A 23,730-nucleotide genomic window follows, 5' to 3' on the forward strand; every position below is an offset into this window, starting at 1 on the left:
ACACAAGTAACTTTATCTGTACTTCGATTTCCGATCTCAATATCAACCCCCCCCCCCTGTTTCGCTCCCGACAGGTATGGTGGGTTTGCAAGGGTCACAAAATAAATAAAAAATCAAACGAAATTTACCAACCAAATTAATAACAGAAACCTCGTGCGAAAAAATAGTAATGTTAAAGCTGAAAAGATGTATGTTTTGATTGTGTTGTGATGATTTTTTTATCTCCTTCGAGACTATTTTGAGGAAACTGAAATGAGGGGCGCCCCTCAAAAGAGTGTTGAAAATCGTTGTTTTGGCACTAAAACGAGGAGCGTCCAACGAAAAAGTGTAAAATCGCTGTTTTGGCACTAAAACGAGGGGCGATCTCTATTTCAAGATAACAAAATGAACATAATGAGATGAAATTGACTTCCACCCATCTTCAAATTGTATTTGAAAATCGGAATGAAATAATAACAGTTGCTTGGGCCTGTATCGAGGGCGTTCGCCCGACGATTCCTCGTTGTAATTGAACTTACGTCTGCTGAGCGCCCGGATGTGACTCCGACAACCTTCATTTTGATGTATCCTCGGCTTTTTCCGCTACGGCGCAACGGGTCACTCCGATTACACCCTCGAGGACCATTACTAATCCGGTGATGGATTAACCGGTACGGTACTCTCAGTCACGTTACATACACTGTAAACGAAAATCGCCGCTTGAGAAATTTAAAGTTTTGACTTTTCGGATTGTAGTTTGTGTATTCCTGTGGCGTGCTACCGAGTGTAATCGATGTGCTACCGGCAACAGCCGCAAGATGGCACAGCTAACATCCCCTGTTTGGCTCTCGTTAGGTGTGGTGGGCCTGTAAGGGATACTCAATCGAAAAGAAAATCGAACGAAATTTACCAACCAAATAAATAACAGGGTTAATCCCTATTTTAAGATCAATATTAAAGGGTCAAGATTTTACAAAATTAAGAAAAGGCTTGGTTGTATATAGATCCCTCCAATAATACGTAAGTGTTTTGAATAGTGCATGAATGTATCGTCAATAACTTATATTTCACCAAAACAAATTTATGCTTGCTGTTGATGGTAAATATTGTGTATTTCATAGTCCCCCTCCGTGTTCCATAGACATGGTTGGAGTGTACGTTAGATAAAATCCTAATTCTAGTCTTATCCTTTACGTATGGGTTTACTTTACTTTCGATCTGATTCCCGGACATCCGACACCCCGCATGTTACAAATCAGACGGGCCTTCAAATAAATTTCGTAATTTATTAAAAACTGGCAGGAATTGGCCGATTAGAATCAAGCTCGTGTATTTCACGCTTTAATTAAAGTATGATCTTCGCGCGATATTGTGGCAATCGAAGATTAAAGCGGGCCGCACACTACCGTCAAAGCCGTCGCAACCAGTAAGCCGCGGCAATTTATCAGCAACATTGACGCCGAAAACTTTTCCCGCACACTAGCAACAACGACGCAGCTTCAAGTGCTGCCTCTGCCACTTTTGCGGCGCGGTGTATCGTTAGTTACTAGTATTTCACTATGTTAGACAGGTGCTGTCATTTTTCAAGAGAGATACTTACTAATTACATCAGTACACCGCAGTGCGGTGTACTAGCAAAATCTATCACTGATTTATACACCGCACTGCGGTGTAGACGCACTGAAAGGGTTAATGCAGGGGCCGATCTAGGATCTGCTTCAGGGAGGGGTACTCCCCCCCCCAAAAAAAAAAAAATTATTAATAAACCATACACAATTAAAAGGGCACCAGATCATGATTTCGATGATCTGGTGCCCTTTTAATTATATATGGTTTATTAATAATATTAAGAACATGCTTATAAATTCAATATGATTTTCTCTTAGAATTTCTGGGTAACTTAATATTTAATTGGGTGCGCACCCCTGCACCCTCCCCTTCACCCCTGAAATGTTATATAAATTAATAGAATGGAATGCCGATGACTCAGTTACACAGTCTCTGTTCTGAGTTTAGATTTGACTCGGAGTTAAAACTACATCGAAAAACGAACCGATGTCGATTCAGATAGTTAGCCCTGACTGCCGACATTCGGGATGCGAGTTTGTTCATCGCTATGATAAAGAAGTGTCCAGGTTCTAAACGCCTTGTTATCCGAAAATGGGCGACAATTAACTAAACGAATTATTAACGATAGGCGAGGCGCTTGTTAGGATGTTGAACACTTAATTTCAGATGTGTGTCTTAAATTGCGACGTTACCGTCAATTTTCGTAATCGTACGTAATTTCGTGACACCGTGATCGGACTGTATTTATTTCGCACTGATTAACGTTTCATTCCGGGTGTGGTTCGTGTTGTTATTGCGAGTTATCCGGTTGTATCTGGTCACGCCGTTTGTCACCCGATCGAATTACAACCCGTACTAAGTCGTCCGAAATTTCATATTCGCTCGACATTACGAATTACGTAATTCGCTTATTGAATTCCACGCCGAAGTACACGGCATAGCCTTTAGAAATAAAACAGCCCCTTCCACAACTCTCGATATCTACCCAATCTTCGATATCTACGTCTTCGATATCTACCCGATGACTCGGGTAGAATTTTACCAATCCCAACTTAACCGAGTAAGAGTCTTTGAATGTATTTGTCCAATGCTTTGGAACAAATTGCCTAGATCTCCGTGAGAAAGTGCACCCGTTAATATCTTTAAACGTAATCCTTATACATACCTGTTTAGCCAAACCTACTCCTAAAACCTACTTTGAATTGTTTTATTATGCATGTATATACGTACATTCAAACCCGATATACCGCCCTCATCGGTGCAGTGCGATTTTGGCGGTAAACAGATGTATTTGTATTGAGATGTACATTGAGAAAACCTGGTGGTAGGCGGGGATGGCGAAGGGAGTGCAGTAAATCGGGGGTTGACTGTAGTTGGTAATTTTAACAATGTCTTTGTATAGGTACTGTGTTTTATATTGTGAAGCACAGCAATTATAGATTTGCGCAATATATGAAAATAATGCAGTTCATAGACTCTACCTCAGTACGTATTTTGTCCCAACCCGGGGTGGGGGAGGGCGGGGCGTGCTGGATGCTCTGGCTGGTGGCAGTTGGAAAATCTTTTACCGGATTAGTTGCAGAGTCTACCGTATTTCACAAACTCTGACGTCTTTTCATACATACACTCACTCGAATCAGAAAATTAACAGTTGCTTTCATTCTGAAAGCTCTGAAAGCACCCGGTGTCACTAATAAAAAGTTGCGGTGGAATAACGCGCACTCACCGGGATCGAACCCGGGTGTCGTACGCAGAAAGCAAGCGTGCGAACCAGCGGACCAATCGAACTAGTCCAAGGCCAGTGGTTAAACACCATTTCCCGTATGCGTAACAGCGGAACCCCCTGTTTCGCCCCCGGCAGGTGTGGTGGGTTTGTAAGGGACACCCAATAAAAAAATGAACAAGCAATCAAACGAAATACCAAGCAGATAGACAATCCCTATATTAAGATCGAGAAAAGAACGGAACTGTAAGATCGGGTAACTCACACAAGCTTATCCGTATGAAAACAAAGTAATGAGTATAACAAAACAAACGATGCGATTATAAGACAAATATCCCATCAATTTTCAAAGGTATTTCTACCATTTTACTTAATTTCATTGAATGTTAGCGATGTGAATCGCACTTAGCGTTCAACACGAACGTTGTCGGGCTCAACTATATTTCTAAACTATAGGGTTCAGCTTGCAAATATCCGATCGCATGTGGAATTGATGAATGATATAAAATCGATGGATGTTTTTTTTTTACAATATTCTATCTCCGATCAGATTTCGACGATACACACATGGACGTGCGTCAGATATAGAGTACTCAGTGTATTACTTTTAAGAACAGCTGTAATACGCTACGGACCGAATTATTTTTCACAAGAGTTTCGTCATCGCGTTCGCAATGCGCATGCTCTACGCTGCGTTTTGTTCGTAAACACGATTCACGTTTGATACCGATGATAATAATGATAGTAATATTTATCTTCGTAAACCAAAATGTGCAATGCATGCGATGTTATATACTGTTATTGATTGTGTATCGACGTTCTGTATCGAATTGTAACCTCCCCATTAGTGCTAAACGAACCGATCGAAATGGCTGTTCCGAAGAAATGAAAAGATAACGTTGATCCGGTGGGCGAATAACTAATTGCATCATCAGCAGTGAATCTTTGAGGAAACTGTACTGTTCACCTGACAAGAAACCAGATAACTAACTTGAAAGTATATTGAAGGGAGATTAACATATAGGCCGGACAGGTTACCTAATGTTATCGACGATCGGATCCTCACTTGCCAGGGTTTGGTAGCCTCCCACCGAAGCTCACGCCCACACAAACCGGGGCGGCAAACCTTCATTGGTCTACGAGGACACTACGTTCGACTGTGGCAATGGAATATTCCACGTATGGCAAGTGAGGATCCATCAGGTTCGCTAGTGCGCATTCGGACAACAACTCCCGGATTTTTTCTCAGGTTAATTTAGAATCTATTCATAATTTTTCATATTCTGCATGTGGTGATAAGTTAAGTTCAACCTATATTTGAACGTTAAGATCATCTGAGTTTATCAAGAGGAGTGTTTTTTTTCCAATTTCTGATGAGGGAGGCTAAAAATCTAGATGAAAGTTCATTGAATATGGATTGATCATCTAAGGAAAATTAACTCGAAAACACAACTCGACGAAATCTTTGACACAGTTCATTCCTTCAGCCGTCCTCGTTTGCCTGGGTTTTTGGGGGATCGGGGGTTTGAACGACCCCTTTTTGAAAATTCCCATACGATCGTCGCATAGGGAATTGACCTCGACAATGCGATGGCAGCACTTTACGATCGTCGAAGTGTCGTCACCAGTCACAATCAACGCCTGTTTATTGCACTTACCCGATTACTGGATATTTACTGTGAGAGATATTGTTTTAAGTTTTACCTAGTAGATTGCGTCAGAATGCATCTCCAAGAAACAAAAATTCCCGGCCTTCGGCCAGCGTTCCGTACTTCCGCGACTTTTAGTAAAATATTACGTACTCGACCCCCGTAGAAAATTCCTGGTGCCACCCATGATTGGGCATAACATCGCCCAAGATTTCTTGGGTGGATACGTTCCCTCTCAGCGCCTACCAGTCTATAGCCAAGCAGATGCATTATTTTACCGGCACGACGTTTGCTCTATAGATACCACGCATCTGATTGGCTAGATATATAGACTGGTGGTAGCTGCGTGGGAACCTGTCCGCCGCAAGAAATCTTAACAATGTTATAGACCAATGAACGGTTTGCAGCGAGGGGTTGTGTTTTGGCGTGAGCTCCAGCGGGGCGCAATCAAACCCTGGCAAGCGAGGTTGTTCCTCAGCGATTACCTTACTATCAGCGGGCAGATTCATTAAAACGTATCCGGTTTTACAAAACGGAAATCGTTCATTCCCGAGTTTATTAATCTTTTGGGCTATTTTTCAACAACAAGTACGAGTTGATTAGCCCGTCGTCAATGATTTATATCGTTACGTGGCCTTGTTTCTAGACCACTTCATTATTACTCCAATGTTTGTTGACAGAAGCCGCCGGGCCATATGCTGTAAAGCGGCAAGTACACGGCGATTAGAGAGAAGGTTCGCAGAGGAGCCGTGTTAACCGGGTGTAGAATTAACGCACCGAGACGAGTAGTACTTTATAGGTGTAACGAGTTTATTTGACGCTCGAGCTTTCGCTATTAGTGCATAGTAGCTTCGTCAGGTGAATGAGTAATGAAGCTACTATATATCCGTAGCAAAAGCTCGTGCGTCGGATCAACTAGCTAAACCTAGAAGTTACCATTCGAGTTGAATTTATTCTACAGCGATTAGTGTAAACTAATTGCCTGACTACATTTACATTTACATTTACTCTTTATTGCTCCAAATTGTACATAATTTTTCGAGCACAAAAACAACAGTAATATACACAGGAATAAAAGTTTACATACTTCTGCATAATATTTTAACATAAACTGCAAGTTTTCTTATCACATTTCTATCATTTGTATTGGATAATTTCCTAAATTTGTGGGTAGTTGGGTTTACTGTGACTACCTGTTGTAAGCTCGTTCAGTTCAGAAATTTTGACTTTGACCTACGATTATCAGTCATAATCTAATCAACTGCCAATTCACGAAGGATGTTTGATTTGGCCAGCGTATCTAGGTACTAACCATTGGAATGATGACGTCAATCTAGTATTTCGTTCTGGTTCAGCTCTCAGCTTTTTATTATTTCTTTGGATAGGTCCTTCGTATGTACCGGTCGCTTTTCATGTCGGAGGCTAATGGAATCATTGGCGGAATGCTCCGTTGTTGTTGGTTTTATTTCGTTGATTAGCCGAATTTACGCCGCTGTTTATGTGGCACTTTATGATGTTTTCTTCTATTGCGAAAGAATACACCATTATAGCGATCTATTTGCTTTCCATCTCGTTGCCTCATTTCCCTCTCGCATTGCCTTCAAGCTCCAAATTGAAGTCATTATTAGATTCAGAATTAAGTATTCATCTTTATTTTCATTAGGTTCAATCACCATTCCAATTCTGGTTTTTCGTTTGACAACCTTAACGCCTAGTAATATTCGTCGTGGGTATTAATATTCTTTTTTTCCAATTAAGCATCTCGTGTAGGCCATGCATCACTCGGATACCGTAATTAGATAAAATGGAAATTCCACGTTGCAAAATGGTTATAGAACATGTCGCCACTCTGTCGTAGTATGTTTTATGACAATGATGTAACTGACGACGGCTGTAGTCCATTTACCGATGAACGCTTTTTGCATCGTCAAGTCTGTCTGGATTGCGGCGACAAACAGAACACAAAAGCTCAGCGTATTGACCGTATGCGTCATTTCTGCCATTGCAAGATTACGCATTGATATACAATAGCTGCAGCTATAAAAAGAGGCCTTTTACGATTTAGCACTAGAAGTACTGATTAAATAGCGGCACTTGAGTGATACCGGGAATGGGAAACAGCAACAACGCCTAATATATCACCAACTCTCACGCTCTACATTTAGTTATTTCACCGACAATAGAAATTAAATTTAAAAAAACAGTTCTTATTATCTTTGTTCTATCGTTTCGGGTGGATTACTTCCACACATCTTCATAGATGTATTTCATTTATTTATTTTTAAATAAATCTCTGACGATATGAGGAAATAATCCTCCCAAACGTCAGAACAAAAGTAATAAGAACTGTTTGTTGGATTTGTATTGTGAGTGAAACAACTATATATCAAGACTGAAAATAGTCTCAACCATCTGTGCTCTACAGCGCTTAAGTTAGTTCAGTCTCAACTTTGAGGTATATATAGTTTCACAGCTCAGCGATAACGGGCTTTCTGCATTAATGATCATTTTACTCGGGGAGCAATAAAGCGGCATTGGAATCATTTTCCAAATTTCAGTCCTACACCCAATCTTTTGTGTTTGTGGATAAAAGGTACTTTAAATCCCTGACAACTATGTACCCAAATTGCGCATGCTAAGATCTAAAAAAATGGTGGCTTTTTCAAGCGATGAAATCTAGGATTGAGGGTCGAACGGATTGAGTTTAGATGTCCAATATTGTGTAATCTAATCGGTGCCTCCATCTATCCATTTACCGACGCCGGTACATGCAAAGGCAGACTAATTTTCAACGCTCTCCAAAACGATGTACTACACAACGCAGTGAAATTATATAGCTATGAATGGTGAAAAGTTAAATCGTTTTGATCCGTGCCTGGTGAAATACACCTTAACAAAGCGAATATTTTTTTTTTGTTACGTGAATGAAATAAAAATCATTATTGAATTGGTTTATCCGAATCGCATTGAAGTCCGCCCTATAACGGGCACCAGACGGCGCAACAAAACACTGAATCATATGTAGTGAAAATAAATTCATTTTCAATGAAATTTGAACTTGATTTTCAGGTTTCCAAATACGAAAATTATCAAATTAAGTCGTCGGGTAGATAAATGATTGCCCTTTTCATACGGTGTATTGCATAGATTTCACCCAAAAATTGATTCAGTAATGATAACAGTTGATCTTCGTTCAATTGGAGTGTATACAGAAATTGAAACGCGATGACCAAGTACCACTAGCGATCCTGGCGGACTATCGCTGAGTCCTCGCTTCCCTCGGTAGGGTTGCCGGTACCCCGATGCAAGTATTTGATTCGTCATAAGGCTTTCAGTATATATATCAAGTGCCATCAATCTAAAGCGTCATGAGACTAGCCCCAGAATGTGAAATTGTGACTTTCTCATTAGAAGCTTTAATAGGCGGTGATATGTCAAAACGCCCTCGCATTGTCCGAAAGTCGATGGAAAGGCGTAGTCTTGAAAAACAGACAACAAAAACGATATTCAGCTTTTGTTTCACGAGTGGGGAATGAAAATTATATTGGAAACGTTTAAAGAATTACGATAGGGTTTTTCTGTTTAAGGCACCCAGGTCCTAATGCTGTCACCGTATATATACATGCAATTCCAAAAATATTAGACTAACTTTCTATTTGGAGTTTTGGACGGTTTCATTGATAACCATATATACTTTTAATCACGGAAAAGTTAATACCGATTGACATTTGGTATACGCATCGGAAATTGCAATGAGGAAGACAAAATAGCTGCAAGGGCAATGATCCTGTGGTATCCTCGCGCGTCACTTAATTGAATTTCCCGTTTTCGCAGTTAGCGTTGTAAGTTCCCTATCGAGAAAATAGCACGTCAAGAGTCGTTTTGATTAAAGGGCGCTGCACCAAAAAGGTAATTTAAAGATGAAAAGACCCCGTTTGACCCCCGTAAGCACGCAGTCTATTTGCCGATTGGAAATATTTGTTAGCGTTGCTTAGACGTCGACGATCGCTCGAAAGCGATGATTAATTAGGACTGTTAAATTATCGGTTGGAAAATGTTTTGAATATTTTTGCCGATAATATTCTATCAATTTGAATTTTGACACCGACCTAAAGCTCCCGGTATGCTTGGTGGTAACCAGAGGGTCTTATCAATACCCCACTGAACCTGAACTTTTATAATGAGAAACGATGCATCTCTTTTTAGGCGCATCAACCCTTACGTACGCCCTTACCCCATGTATTAACGTGAGCATATATTTCAATGAAATGCGTGGATCGTCGATCGATGAATAATCTTCAGGGCCTGGTTTTATGGACCGGTATTACCTTTAACCCTGGGGCTAATTCAATTGAAAATGAATTGAGTTAACTCGGGTTTGAGGTAACAATAGTCTGTAAAACCGGCTACAGATTTTCTGGCTGAGCGTGTTCTTTCTATCTATGCGGGAGATGTCCGTAATGCAGCGCAACTCACAGGCGTATACAGCGACGGATCCCCCACAATAGTCTTGCTCGCTATTATGTGATTTCCATAAGTAATGAAGTGAAATTTGGGAAAGATCGCTATTCAATTTGCGAGTGAAGTTAAAACGTACTCCGTTCGTGCCTAGAACGCGTCTGCGCGCATTAGATTCTTAAAAGTATTCTGGGGGAAATCCTCTCTTTTCCAGACCCCCTTCCTAATTTGTGCATCCCCCTCCTTGAAATCCTGGATCCGCCGCTGTTATAGCGTGTCACTTTTACTTAATTTCTTGTAAAATCCTCCCACGCGTGCACACACACACACCACAACCTAAGTTCTTTGTCTGGAGAGGAATCGGATTATCGCCGGCCAATTGGGGTTTTACGAAATCCTACATGCTTCCACCTGACGACTGTTTCTTAATCGTACCATAAAAGCTTAACAGCGCGCAAAAAGACTGACCAAATTGGATTTGATATGCCGAACGATCAACACGCGATTGTCTGAGCGTGCCACCTATCGGGCTTAACAGAAGCCTTCTCGAGACTGCGTCATATGTATTTTCAATTGTAAAATATAGACTTAGAAATGATAGGCGTGTTTTTTATCATATATAGTTCATATATGCATCAAGCAGCAGTTGCCCCAACAACGCTAAGATAGATTACTAACTGCGGCAATCGACGATTCTGCTCGTAGCAAGTGAGAGTTTGGACGGTTAATATAAACCTATCAACGAAGTAAATAAAGCGAGGAAGACTGATTAACTATAGTTAATCAGTCTTCCTCGCCTAAGTTTTCTCTTAAGTTAATCAAAATGGGCAATGAAAAAATGACCCGTTGTAAAATAGCCCGGGTAAAGAAACTTTATATTATCCATGATTTAAAAACCGTTTTATTCCGTGTTAGCTACACATAGTTTCCAGAGGAGCGTATATGAACTTCTATAAGGAGCCTTGCGCTATATAAGTGACAATCTATCATTATTATCATTCTTATGATGATGAAATATTCTAGAGATGATTAAGAAATAAATTGACTAATTTCACCGAAGTTAAAATGACTGATAGCGATCTCGGCCTCGCTGTACTTTCGTAACTTATAAGTCTAAAATTGGTCTTAGACCGTATTATATACTTGAATAGGATTGTAAGATGGGCTTAATAACTAAGACAGCTTTGAACTAGTCCTGCTATATAAATGGGAGCGAGATGGAGGGGGATTGATGCAAACTATACTGAATAAGGGTGGGGTGCGAAATTTAGAGTAAAGGAAATTCAGGCTGCTGAGGTATGCGCGGAACGGAGCTGCATGAGCCTGTGATAAATACAGCCGGTGACTGAAGATGGAGATATTGCTCAAGAAAGCTGGTATAAAACATAGTTCGCGCGATCAAACGCATCATTCTTTGCTTCGGTCGCAGATTTATGAGTCTAAGCGTATGATGACAGTTTGATAAGCGGCACTGTTTGATAAGTGTCATATCGGATATAAGCCGCGCTGAAAATACACACTTCATCTGCTGCGCGGTTTAATAACTTATCGTTTGCTTTGAACGTGTAATTTGAGAAAATGAGTTTTTCAAATCGCGCGACGTCGCGCGGAACTCGACAATCATCTCGACCTCAGATAACGTCGGTTAATTAATAACTGTTTTACATCATAGATTATGCAATTCCAGGGACTCTTTTCTAAAATTTTGCCAGTGCTTACTTTTAGGGCAGTTATTTCAAAATTCTTGCTCGGTGGTACTTATGTCGAGCGGTGAAGAAATCGGCATCGTCCGTTTGTGAAAATGAGTTTCATGACTGGAAGAATGGTATTAATCTTGCATTTAAAGTTAACAAGTTAGAAACATATAAAACCCCACAACATATTCTTATTTGAGGAGAGAATCCCACAATGATAATAAAAAGTCCGAAAATGAAACTTCGAGATAGTAGTTTATTTCAACGTTTCGACTATATCCTAATAGTCATCTTCAGGAATAATGAGATACTACAGAAATTATGAGATATATATATATATACAATCCTCATCATCGAGATTGCCACGGTACGAAACCCTGCCACACTAGACTGCGGCTGCGCAGCTGTACATGCGCATGTGTACCGCGCGAAAACTTGCGGCACCAATCAGAATGCTCGTTGTATAATCGCTATAAATGAACTATGACATTATAACTATAAGGAGAGAAATCCCACATTGATTCAGTCCGATGTAAAAAAATACTCGAATAGAAGAGAATTTGTTAAGAGCAACATTTCGGCTAAACATTATTAGCCTGATGATTGCTCTAATAGTGTTAAGGCGAAACGTTGCTCTTAATAGATTCTCTTCAATTCTAGTAAAATTTTTAATCTTGGACTGAATCATTGTGGGATTTTTCTCGTCATCCATCTTACACGGATATAGTGTATCTTCTCGTCGCATTATAACTATAAATAAAAAATCCGGGCTAAAATAAAACAAGATTTCTGATTGGCAAATAATTAGACCATCTAAGCTGTGCATGTGCCTGCGCACTCGGGCTGGTGTGACAGGGTTTCGTGCCGTGGCGATGCTTGGTTCAATCAGGTTCGAATCCCTGCCGGGGAGGATGCTTGTCAGTATCTACTTGTCTTATCGTGTATCTTAGCGATTGTTTCTTCATAGCTCCTGTCTTGAACCATTCCTTCGTGACAACTGTTTTTCTAAATCACTGTAATTCATTATTAAATCATGAAAGTGTCAGACAGTAAACGCCTTGATATCAACTGGTGGGTTTTTACTAGGTGTCGTGCTCAGCTGTGAGGGAGTTCTAGTCACCCGATGCGATATCGTTTGGGTGTTTCTCAATTTCTGTTCCTGACGGGTTTGTATATTGCGTGCGCGATAACCCCGAAGAACAACTCTCGGGTATATTCGCGGATATGTATTTGCATGCATACAAAATTCCTGATCGTTCAGAGTTCGGAAATGATTTCAATTAGGTATCACACGAGTTGGATTTCAAAAGGTGAACGTCCGCGGGTTTTGCATGTGTTCAGAAAGTTGTTTTAGTTCGCTGTATACATTCGGATTGAAAATGAACTACAAACGCCATACATAAGACAAACGTATGGTCATTATACATACGTATCACTTTCAGAAGGTGTTCGATCGCACGTCACATTTTCCTGAGACGTTAAAAGGCCTTACACCAGGCATTACGCGCTTAATCAGCAAGCTATCAAAAGGGATCGCGAATTCATGACTAGGTTTGATCCGATGGTTTCAGAGCCTGACTCACATCGAAGGAACTGTTTATTTTCCTAACCATATTTTGTTAGGAATAAACATCGAAACAAACGTATTCTGCCATTGGTGATGTTGTGCAGCCGACTTATGATATAAGCAAGAATTTATGAGACGAGGCATTTTGCGGCTAGATAATAGTTACAATATTGGTCTTCAGTTTCCATAAATATATGTATACATATATTCATGTCAGATTACAGTCATGATCTATACGTAATTAATCTTTTTTTATAATTGGGTAAGATGTTTTGTTGGAATTCAGATTGGTTTTTAACCTTTAGACTATTAATTTCATTTCATTCCGAGCACCGTGAAAACTTCGGCCAACCCCATACTCAAATATTGCTATACCTGTATCACCAACTTCGATTATTTAACGAAATTGGGTACCGGCGCCGCTACTCAATCGAGAACTCGAGAACTTGTTCGCTACAAGTCATCTTCACCCGTCAAGGGATTCGAACCCACTCTGCTAAAGCCGTTCCCGAACCCCTTGACCTCACGAGTCGTTGGAGTCGTTACTAGCCGACCAGAATCAGATCGGGCTAATCACAGCGCTTGTTACAAACGACATTAGGCATCTATGGAATTCCTGGTAAATGGACCAATCAGCGAACACGTAGCGAACGCGGAAGTATTGTCGCGTGTTGATATATGACGTCATGCGCAAAAGCGCTAGTAATGAAATCGCACGTCGTGAGGCCAGGGGGCTGGTGGAAGCGAGTTCAGGAGCGATACCGGACCCCTGGCAAGCGAGGATGGCTACAAGTTAACTTACCCGGTATTCCGCGTTGGATTTCTTCTACATTTCATGGAGAATTGAATGATCTTTTTGAATCTTTTAATCTTCTTAGAAAATCGAGGAACAATGAAAACCATTCTAATACCTGAGCAGAAAAATGAAGCCTAAGTTAAATGCATATTGAAAATGAACTGATTTCGACTAGGATTAGGATTAGGATTAGGATTTTATTTACACTCCAACCATCTCATGGTACACGGAGGGAGACTTATACAAAGTATACAATATTTACAATTAACAGAAAGTATAAACTTGGTTTGATAAAATATAACTAAGTTGACTAGACTTAGTGCTCGCCACGCCTCTGGTGGGTAGATGGTGAAGCGGGTTCCCCAATGTGGCGATTGAGATTCTGGGCAATTAGCTTCCTCCTGTGGCATCAAACCGTTTCTTCGGGATAGTTAAAAAAGTTCTATACATGTTGATTGAATAAGTTAAAATTGTGGAACACAGACTCGTGTCTGGAAGATGCTCAAATGCCATAAATGAAATCCTCGATTTCCCGTGGCGTCGCCGGGTACGCATTGAATAGCTGTATTACAGACGAATTTCGCTAATAGACGGTTCAGCGATGGGACTCCGTGAAGTTCATTGAAATCGATTTCAATGAACTTCATTGATTTCTTTATCCCACAACTTTAATCCTAGTTTTGTGCACACACTCATCAGTCTGTTTTTTTTTCTATGCATCGCGACTGCTAATTTAAACCAATACAGATACGTAGGCAAAAAGAAAGTAATTTATTTTGTGCCCTCTATCTCATCTTCTGTCGAGTCCCTCGTTATAAAACCGAACGCTTTCGTATGTTTTTTAAAGAGGATATTACCATAGTCGCATCGGATGTAATTAACCGAACTATAATAGAGCGCCGAGGCTTGATTTCGTTAAACCGCGTCGTTCGGCGTCATGTCGTATGTTCCCCGCGTCACTCGCGTGCGTGCGCGATGCTCGCCCGCTCTCGGCGTCTTAATGCAACTTAGTAACGAGACGGAAAATTGATTAGCGGTTTACTAGCGGCCGGTGAGCTCTTACTTGCGCGCGACTCTTCTGTACCGCGAGCGTTTCTCTGCGGAAAAGGACATCACATTTGCGACATACACCTTCGCGTAAGCGTACGTAACTATAATTGCGTTCGGTTTGCAATTATTAATCAGAATCTTCATTAGCTTCCCTCAGCATCACGAGACGATATCGACTCCGTGCGCGGTTTACTGCGATACGAACGATCTTTTTTGCCGACTTCGTAGCTGTAACCGTAGCTGGACGGAGTAAACTATCGCTGCTTTTCGAATAGAAAGTAGTCGCGCTATCCGACTAGCTTGTTACTCGAAATCGAATATAACGGTTGATTCAGGAAAAAGGCAGGCGTTATCGATCGACCGACGAAACGCACCGAGAAGTGAAGATTTCAGCCGATTTTGAATTCAACTCGAAAAAGCACGGACGCATTATATACGTATATACGCGGTGGACTATAGGACTGAAAAAGTAATCTCCTTGTTTTGATAACTAGATGGATGATTGTTTACTTTTTCTGGCGATCTTAAATGACACCCGGTCCCTATTTTAGTATTTTCATGTCGAGGTGATCGGGCTGCATCGTTTAAAAGATCGTGGACATCGCATTCGAGCCCGCGGAACTGAGAAAAGTTCTCCTGGGGGCGAATTCCAGGCAGAAAATTGCTGCGAAAGATTATTCCGTCATTGGTTTTTTTATACCAGCGGCGTTCGATAGTAAACTGCGGTTTGGAAGTTAAGTTTTAACAAATCAGCGTCGATTGATCGTCATCGCTTCGTCACCGACTCAGCGTCATATTAGGCGCCGAACAAAAAAATTTCATTTTCTAAACTTTATTCAGCCGATTCTTGCATTCGAGAATTTCGTTTGACTGAAAGGAATATTGAATTATCTAAAAAAGTTAGTCACGTAAGACAGGTTTTTCTTACCGAAGAAAGAAAATACAGGACTCGAACCCGATCTCATATTATTTCAGCACAGTTCACATATTCGTTGAGCGCAATCATGTCGGATACCAGTTACGTAGCTACAATCTATACGAATATGAAAGAGGTAGGATGGTTTATTCGTTATTTGTTAGTTAACATCTCTCGAAATACGAGCCCGGTGGAGCCTGGTAGTACTGTTTTTTTTTTGTTGTTCTTAGTTTCTTACAGAATCTTGCAGCGACTTTCGATATTTCAAATGTGTTTTCTGCCTCCAAACCCAAACAAGGGCTGAAACCGTGTTTAATATTCTAGCCAGTGTCCCTTAGATAGTAGGCCATGCATAAGACACAGGAATGTCGGAAAAATAATCGGCATAATAGAATTGTGATGTCCGTTTTTTCTATTCATTTCTATTATTAGTTTCTTCGTAAAAGCCGAATTTTCTAAGACGAAAACTCGCGCATGTCGGCTGAAAAATTTATACGATAAAGGCAAAATCATGTTTCTAAGTCGCCTTTGTTTTCGTTCATTCAAAAGCAGGCGAACATTCAAGACTTCTTTCAACTTGGACCGTAGATTATTACAACATCCACGGGGGATGGATAAACATAGTAATTTGTATATATTCTCAAAAAAGTTAGTTTCCGTGTATAAGAAATTATTCATTATCGATACATTTCGACCATTCTCTCATTAATAAATTTTACCAACTAAAATAAAGTTATGTCTCATGTTGAAGAACTATCGTCGGTTCGCTGTCCCGGTATACTTCCTAAAACTTGGAGTTTCGGTGAAAAAGTCGGCAAATGTGTGTGCCAGTCCTGCAGCGTCCGACTTAGGTGTGGTTTACTGTGTTGAAGCACGAGAGATTATATTTCACGACCAGGCGGGTTCCAAAATTTAATAACCCTTTGATTACGTATGTAAAGATAAATTCCTGTTTTCGCAAAACTTATTATACCATGGGGTAGAAAATGAAATGTTTCCGTTTCATTCTTGGCAAGTGTAGATGAGACGATCAAGACAAGTGACAGTGAAATTACGCGCACTCACGGGGGACCGAACCCGGGTATCGTACGTGTAGAAAGCAACCATTAAACCAATAGAACTAGCTCCACTTGGCCAGTGGTAATACAGCTTGTCCTATATGCGTAACATAAATACCACCAAATAAGCAAAAATTAAATCTATCGAACAAATAAAAGGGAGGATCATGAGAACACATTCGTCGTTTGTTACTTATCATAGTTTTTTTCAATTGCTGAAGTGATTATGAATTCGAGGCGGTCGGTCGTCTACGATCCAAAATAAAAAAAAAACGAAAAGATTATACCTTGCTCGTCATCACTAAAAAATTCCGCCTGCATCGGAAAGTGAACCGGCCCTAAAATCAAATGCGCCCTCCCGCATCAATACCCTACAAAAGTTCTGTTTTGTTTGTTTTATCGGAGATTAGAATTTGCTATATATGCAAATAAATCATTAATCATCATTATCATTATCATTATTTTATGATTCATTAACTTTATTATTCTAGTCATTGATTTCGTCATTAAGAATGGACCCGTCCGCGGTTTCGCAAAAACGATCACATCGTACGATTTTCGTTTTCATTATCTTCGTTCATGTCGTCGTCATCAATAACCGTTATAATCATAATTCAAGTGAAGTCATCGAGAATGAGGAGGTCATCGTCAGCCGGGAATCGATGTTTTACAATTGACAATTCCTAGTCGCTGTTTTTCAAACTCCGGTACATACCGGCACGCTGCCTCTTTCTTACGTAGGTATGTGATGTTTCTTGGAAAATGCACGACGTTCACGAGTGTAGTTATTATAGTTTATCCACGCTTCAGTTCCTTCTGAATTTCAAATTAAATCAAACCAACTTTCCTCTCTAAGAAGTGGATATCTACCATAAACGAGAACTCGACCGAGCGCGCGGTGAAAAATTCAATTTAAACGCGCCAGGCGCGTGTACGAATATTTGGATTCTCGTGCCTGAAATCAAGTTCGAACGTAGTTGGTTGATCGTAGGAACTGATAAATATAAAAATCAGGTTTGTGGATAAAATTAAATTGCAATATTGAGTTATATTGCTTTAACTGTTGTCCTGGGGTTCAGAGCATTTTTCGAACAGTGACCCAGCGAAAGGGATAGGTATGCGTCTCAGTAACGTTAACGTGAGTTATCATGACAGACCTGTGTGTCAAAATCACTTACCGGGATCAGAAAATCACAATGCTACCAAGCAAACGACGCGCAACGGCGGAAATGTCCTCTTTATAGCGCAAGTATCACAGCTGGCCGCTGGCGCAGCTTACCGAGTCCTTTGACGTGAGGTGGATTATGCGGTTTTTAACGCGATGAAAATGGATATCGATAAATCGTTACGGTCATTATCAGCCACTGAAAAGTGTCCTCAGAGCCTGAATCGAAGTTCAGAGTCCAGAGAGATGAGATCTTCGGGATCTCCTGCCGGATAATTTCCTGAAATTTAACGCCAACCACCGACCTGTTTCGGAGGTATGTTTGTGGATACCCACAGGTCTTAGTGCAAATCCTTTGCGATTCCCCGGATTCATTCAACCCGATAAGTCATCGGTGATGTTTCTAGGATATCCTCCAGATAATTCAAGGAGACCATATGCCGTTGAACCGCGTCCATATGCCGACTTCTGGTTCAAGATGAATTCCAGTTCGCCACATCGTTCGTGTCTCCGGGTAATCGTTAACGGAATTGTTCTTAAGGGTACGTGATTGCGGTCTCGAACTTGCAGCCGCCATGGTTTTCTATCACCGATAGGGCTGATAGTGAGTCCCACTTTCGGGTCGATGTCAATCTTGGCTTTGTTGACGGCGTGGGCTTCTCATCGGCAATTGCGGTCGGCCATCCGTGGGACGACTATCGAATATATAACACTATCTCAGTTAAAAGCGCTTGCGTTTCCATATTTACGATTTGTTATTCATTCTACAGTAAATCTCGTCTTTTTCGTGGACCACGTCTGGAAGAAAACCCGTCGACACGTCTCGAAGGGCTTCCAGCTGCTCTTCGACCTTGAGCGTGAGCTGTTGTGCTGTTAAGTATGGTGGCTGATTCGGGCCATACTAAAAAAATTTTCTATACGGCTAGAGCAGCAGAAACGTACAGAAATTTTTTTTAAAATGGCCCGAATCAGCCACCATAGTTAAGTAATCACTGTAACCTGTTCCTCGGGATACCGACGATTCAATTTAATCAAAGAAATCGAATTTAAGAAATCGACTTATCAAATCAATTTTCAGTAAACATCAATACCATACGCCGAGTGGCAATCTTATATCCGATGATTTGTTTGAAAATCTTCGTATTTTTGGAAGCTTAATAAACAAGTTCGAATTTCATTGAAATGCAAAACGATTCGAAAAAGGATTAGGATTAGAATATGACTTAATATACTCCATCCATTTCTATGGTACTACGGTACATGGCGGGAAACTATAAAATGTACAATATCTAAAATAAACGGAAAATATAAATTTGTGTTTATGAAATATAACGAAATGGTTTACAATACATTCCTACACTATTTACAACATACTAACTATTGCAGGGATACATCTAAACGTCATCTAAATCTTTTTTTCTAAATAGATTTTGCAAAGTTTATTGTAGGATTTTTTAGACAAGATTGCCATAAGAGATAAGATAGATAGGATAAGATAATAGGCTGCCAACATTTCCATGGTACGTGGAGGGAAAATGATTTTGGTTTACAAATATTAGAGAATGACCAAGTTGTTGCGCCATCTGGTGGTGCCGGTATCCCATTGTCGATGTTGCGCGGTAATCTGCGGGTAGAGTTGATATGTTTATACGATTTTCAGAGCAGTCGTAATTGAAAGCGTCGCCGGGAGAGTACGAGTTTACTCTCCGCATTCTCGCGTACGATTCTTCGCAGTGGGTGCCCCTGTTTCTAGCCAGGCCGAATCAGATTTGAACAAATATATTTTACGATCACACCTACTCCGCCAATTGACTTGAGTTTTTAAAATTGTGTCCGCATGTTTATGATACCTTATTCTGTATGTATTATTCTGTATTCGTATTGTTTCTTTATTGTGCTCATCCCTAGGATGTAAATAATGCCTACATTACGGGTCAATAAGGTTAGTTGAATTTTTATTTTGCTAGTACGATGCCACTATACTCCTCTCTCCAACATCGATCGTGACCCGGTGACTGTGAGTACTTCTTACAGCCTTTAGCGAGCGGCACGCGCTCAGACGTAACCACTTAAGGAATTAGTTCGTGCGTGGAGCAGTCACGCGCCGACGTATTCATTTTGTTGGCTGCCTCTTTCCGCGTAGATAGTCTGAAGATTCCTTGTAGTCTTTCTCAAACGATGCTGTATGTCCTACGCATTGACTAGAAGGAAATCTTGTAGAAAGAAGCAAATTTTTAAACGCAAATTATCCAACAGTCTGACGGTGTTTTCTCGGTGAGACCTATCCGTAGTGTACGGTGGTTGTAAAAACATCGGCGGCGCAGCTCTTTGGTTCATCCGTCGATGTGTTAATCGTCAATGGGGTACCCGCAGTGCTACGGTGGCGTCGAGTATTCCACTTATGGCAGGCGAGGATCCGCTTAATTTGCTAGTAGATCGTTGGTCGTCCGCATTCGATTTACGTAGTCTAGCCTACTTCCAATTAAATCTAGATGAACTTTTTTCTCAAATGAATCGATTATTTATGGAAACTATATCGATATCCGAGAGACAGCGAAGAATGACAGCGTTGTATATTTGGGAGGGGGGGGTGTTGTAATAAGTCAAAGAATCCAGTTCTATATGTTCATTGAAAATGGACCAATTTTGACAACAGACGACCTATCTGGCGGGATAGCTGGTTTTGCAGGTACCCCGTTCAAATCTGAATTTCGCCAAATTAGAGAAGGTTTAGGGCAGTTTTTGTCCGTACAGGGCTTGGATCACGTGTTACGCTGATCGAATAGCGCATCCAACTACAAAAATTTACTGGCAGTTCTGCGCGTATTGAAATACCGAGGTGAATGGCGTTGATAATCATGGAATGCTTCGGGTTTGTCTAGTTTTTAATGAAATCGATTTCAAGAGGAAATTACCCAGTAATTATCACAATGAGTCTCCTCTCGAAACGAAGTTAGTATACGGTTGATTGGCTGTATATAGAGAGGCCTCCGTATGTGACGACATGTAATGAAACCGAGTGACAGTGCTCTTCGTTAGACCCTTAAATGCTGTTGCCAGCGTTCTACTGCTTGATTCCTACAGGTACGAGGTTAGGTAATCTTCAAAATCTTCCCGAATGTAACTAATATTTGGATATTCAAATCAACTCGCTAGACGCGTCGACCACACTCCGCGCTGTTGCGCCACCGCGCGGGACTCACGCGAAATAGCAGAATGCAATAGCCGCACTAAATTGATGTGGTATGATTTTCAATTATTTCAGCTGTTAGGATTTCAAGGGACAATGTAACTATATGATGTGATATGGCGATGTTAAGAAATGATTTTGCCGTGGTGAAGCTAGTGAGGAACTGTCCCGATTGAGTGACTGTACAGCAGTCAAAAACATATTAATTTGCTTAGTTACGTAATTTAGTTGCAGTGACTTGTTGACGAAAGGTGAAGCCTTAATGACCGTTGACAAAATTATAGCAATCACAAATGTAAGAAAAAAAGAGATAGACCTAAGTCAACATTCTGGCCGTTTCTCAAATTGTTAATGACTAATCTAATAATTTATAGTCAGTGCGGAACGTTTGGTTAATGAGGGATGTTAGGTTGTCATGTTTTACACGATTTTGTTGAAATAATGAGGGGTGGTAGATCATCATGATTAAACAGCCTCGAACCCAAATCCGGAGCCACCAGATCGACAGTTAACAGCCGACGCCTCCTCAGTAACTATACGAAATCTAAACGGCTAACTTTTTCATCCAAGCAATTATGCATAGCACCTTGCTTATGAGCTATTACATAATCTATAAATTTCAACCAAACCAGTAAATGCGATGTTCCACCTTCGACGACGGACGAAGGTATTTTCAAACTACGGTTAACTCCGCTGCGTAGCTCGGTTCTATTCGGACCATATTTTTTACCGAATTAACCGAATACCGACTTAGAGATTGGAGAATTCTAGGATTTTTTACGTTAGCGATCAGAAAATTCGTAATGGAATTTCACCGACGCAGCCGGGTTACCGAGTCAACCGATATACAGAGAAAGAATAATCATCAAATATTTAGAGTGAAAAAAAATGTTTTCTTGCGTCGCAGAAACGTCCATGATTACGTACTCGGTGTGTCAAGTAGTACATATTGTTGATTAGACAGGATACATTGGGATAACGTGCTAATTACATATAATCGGAGCTCTTTACGAAATTACAAAATGCCCTTGTGCATTAGCAGCGTATGCTCATTTGACAGTTGCATGGATCCTTACCGTTCGTTATAAACGTGGGATTTTCTACGAAAATGAAAATTGTACGGGTATATAAATGTCGTAGTAAAATTTTTCCCGTTACGAATCTAAAAGCGAAACGATCTATTTTGCTGTCGGAGTAAAACGTGATTTTTTCACCATATATCGTAAGAGCATTTGATTTTGTATCGTTTTAGAGCGTTGCTGGTAATGGCAAAGGCGTTATGACAGAGGTTTTCAAAAATTTGAACGAATGTTTGACCAGCCTAGGTCGCGAACGCGCCTTCCCAAATGATGGTAAGTCGAATTTCGAATCGTTCAGTTTCTACAGGCCATACTGAAGTGTTCCGTTGAACATCCACCGAATCATTGTCCGTCACTAACTCTCCATACAGGGCTATTGAATGAAGAAAAGAATATTTAAACGCGAGATTTTTTTTATCGCATTGTGCAGAATTCGAACTTTCTGAGAATCATTTGTTTGTATGTATATTGCCCTATCGACAGTCCCTTCTTCCTTCAAAAATTGATTTCTTCGAGGGATTTTTTTTAAATCTTTATTTCCTCCAGTGATTTGAATAGGTCTCTACCCCGTGAACCAAGCTATTAAAAAGGCATCAAGGGGAAGCCGTTTGAATTTTTTTTTGAAAATATCCTAGACTTTATAACAGTATATGTACTGCCGAAGCTAATACAATAAAATAGATTGATACTTATGGCGACCTCTTGCGGGGCAAGTCATAACTATCCGTAGCCCAGATACCCCGAATTTAGCAACGCGTTTCTGAACGCGCACTGATGATTTGTTCTGCCCCAAATTTGGCCCGTTTCAGGTATGAACTAACTTGGACCGGTCTCCGGTGGTAGTGCGAACGCAGCTTAATTAGCCTTTGGAGTAATTATTTGACAAATGATTACTCCAAGAGTAGCCGTAGTATGAGTAATGTGGCGAAGGCACAATGGGTTTTAGACCTACTCGTAACAAAGAAAGGGTTCTACGATAATTGCACTCTACTGGTTAAGGTTTTTAGTAAGGTTATTGCGTTAAGGTTAAACTATATTATTGCGTAAGGTTATTGCATGATAGTTGCAGGTACCGTTCTTTAATCACTAGAATCAGAAATGGTACCAGTACCCATTTTAATATAGAATAAGCAAGGTATAGGGTTTGGCCCTTGCATTGCGTGTCCGTAGTAAGTGTAGTGAAAATGAAGTATAGAGTACAAATAACATTCCTTTGTGAATCTAACACGTATCATGATTTACGTAAGAAATGACGTATATAACATAATGTACTAACTGTTGATATAATTTCCCTTTAACGAGTAACGAGGTATTTAGTCAAATTCTAACGAATTGTAAAATAATTAACTATGTTTGCATCTATACTGAAAGGGCGCCCTTACGACGTAACGGTAACATGCCATGAATATGTTATATTTGTATGAAGGTTTGTGTCTTGTAAGCCTTCTGTAGACAGGCTTTACTAGCCAAGATGACACAAACAAACTGTGTATGATATGTAAATGTGTATGATTATATACTATATAAACCATTAAATATAAACTCCTACATAAACTATACATACCGCGGCAAAGGTCCTAAGATAAATAAATGTGCTTTATTTGTTGTAATAAGGGTGTATTATACAAACCCATGATGCAGAAATGTTTTGTAATTATGATAATGTTTGGTGGCGCTCACGGTTAGGATATCGTATAACTTTCCATGAATTTCCAGTTGGCAGTCCGCGAGGTGTCTAGTTTCCGGAGTTCGTTTCGGGGATTCTTCCTGTCAACAAACGCGCGAACGGAGCTTTTAACTGATTAATGCTGAATAGACTCGCCAGTAGAGCCAAACC

The 23,730-nt window shown here is 40.4% G+C and overlaps 1 protein-coding gene across 1 annotated transcript in view; it reads left to right on the forward strand.

Annotated features, from left to right (window-relative positions):
• Positions 1-23,730, forward strand: part of LOC141912251 (PDF receptor-like) — a 140,232-nt gene that overhangs the window by 92,684 nt on the left and 23,818 nt on the right. Inside the window, exon 2 of the mRNA XM_074803474.1 lies at positions 22,067-22,166. Coding sequence (XP_074659575.1) covers positions 22,067-22,166 — 100 coding nt within the window. The remainder of the gene's footprint in view (positions 1-22,066; positions 22,167-23,730) is intronic.

This window comes from Tubulanus polymorphus, chromosome 10, assembly GCF_964204645.1.
Source record: "Tubulanus polymorphus chromosome 10, tnTubPoly1.2, whole genome shotgun sequence".
In the NCBI taxonomy this organism is placed as follows: domain Eukaryota; kingdom Metazoa; phylum Nemertea; class Palaeonemertea; order Tubulaniformes; family Tubulanidae; genus Tubulanus; species Tubulanus polymorphus.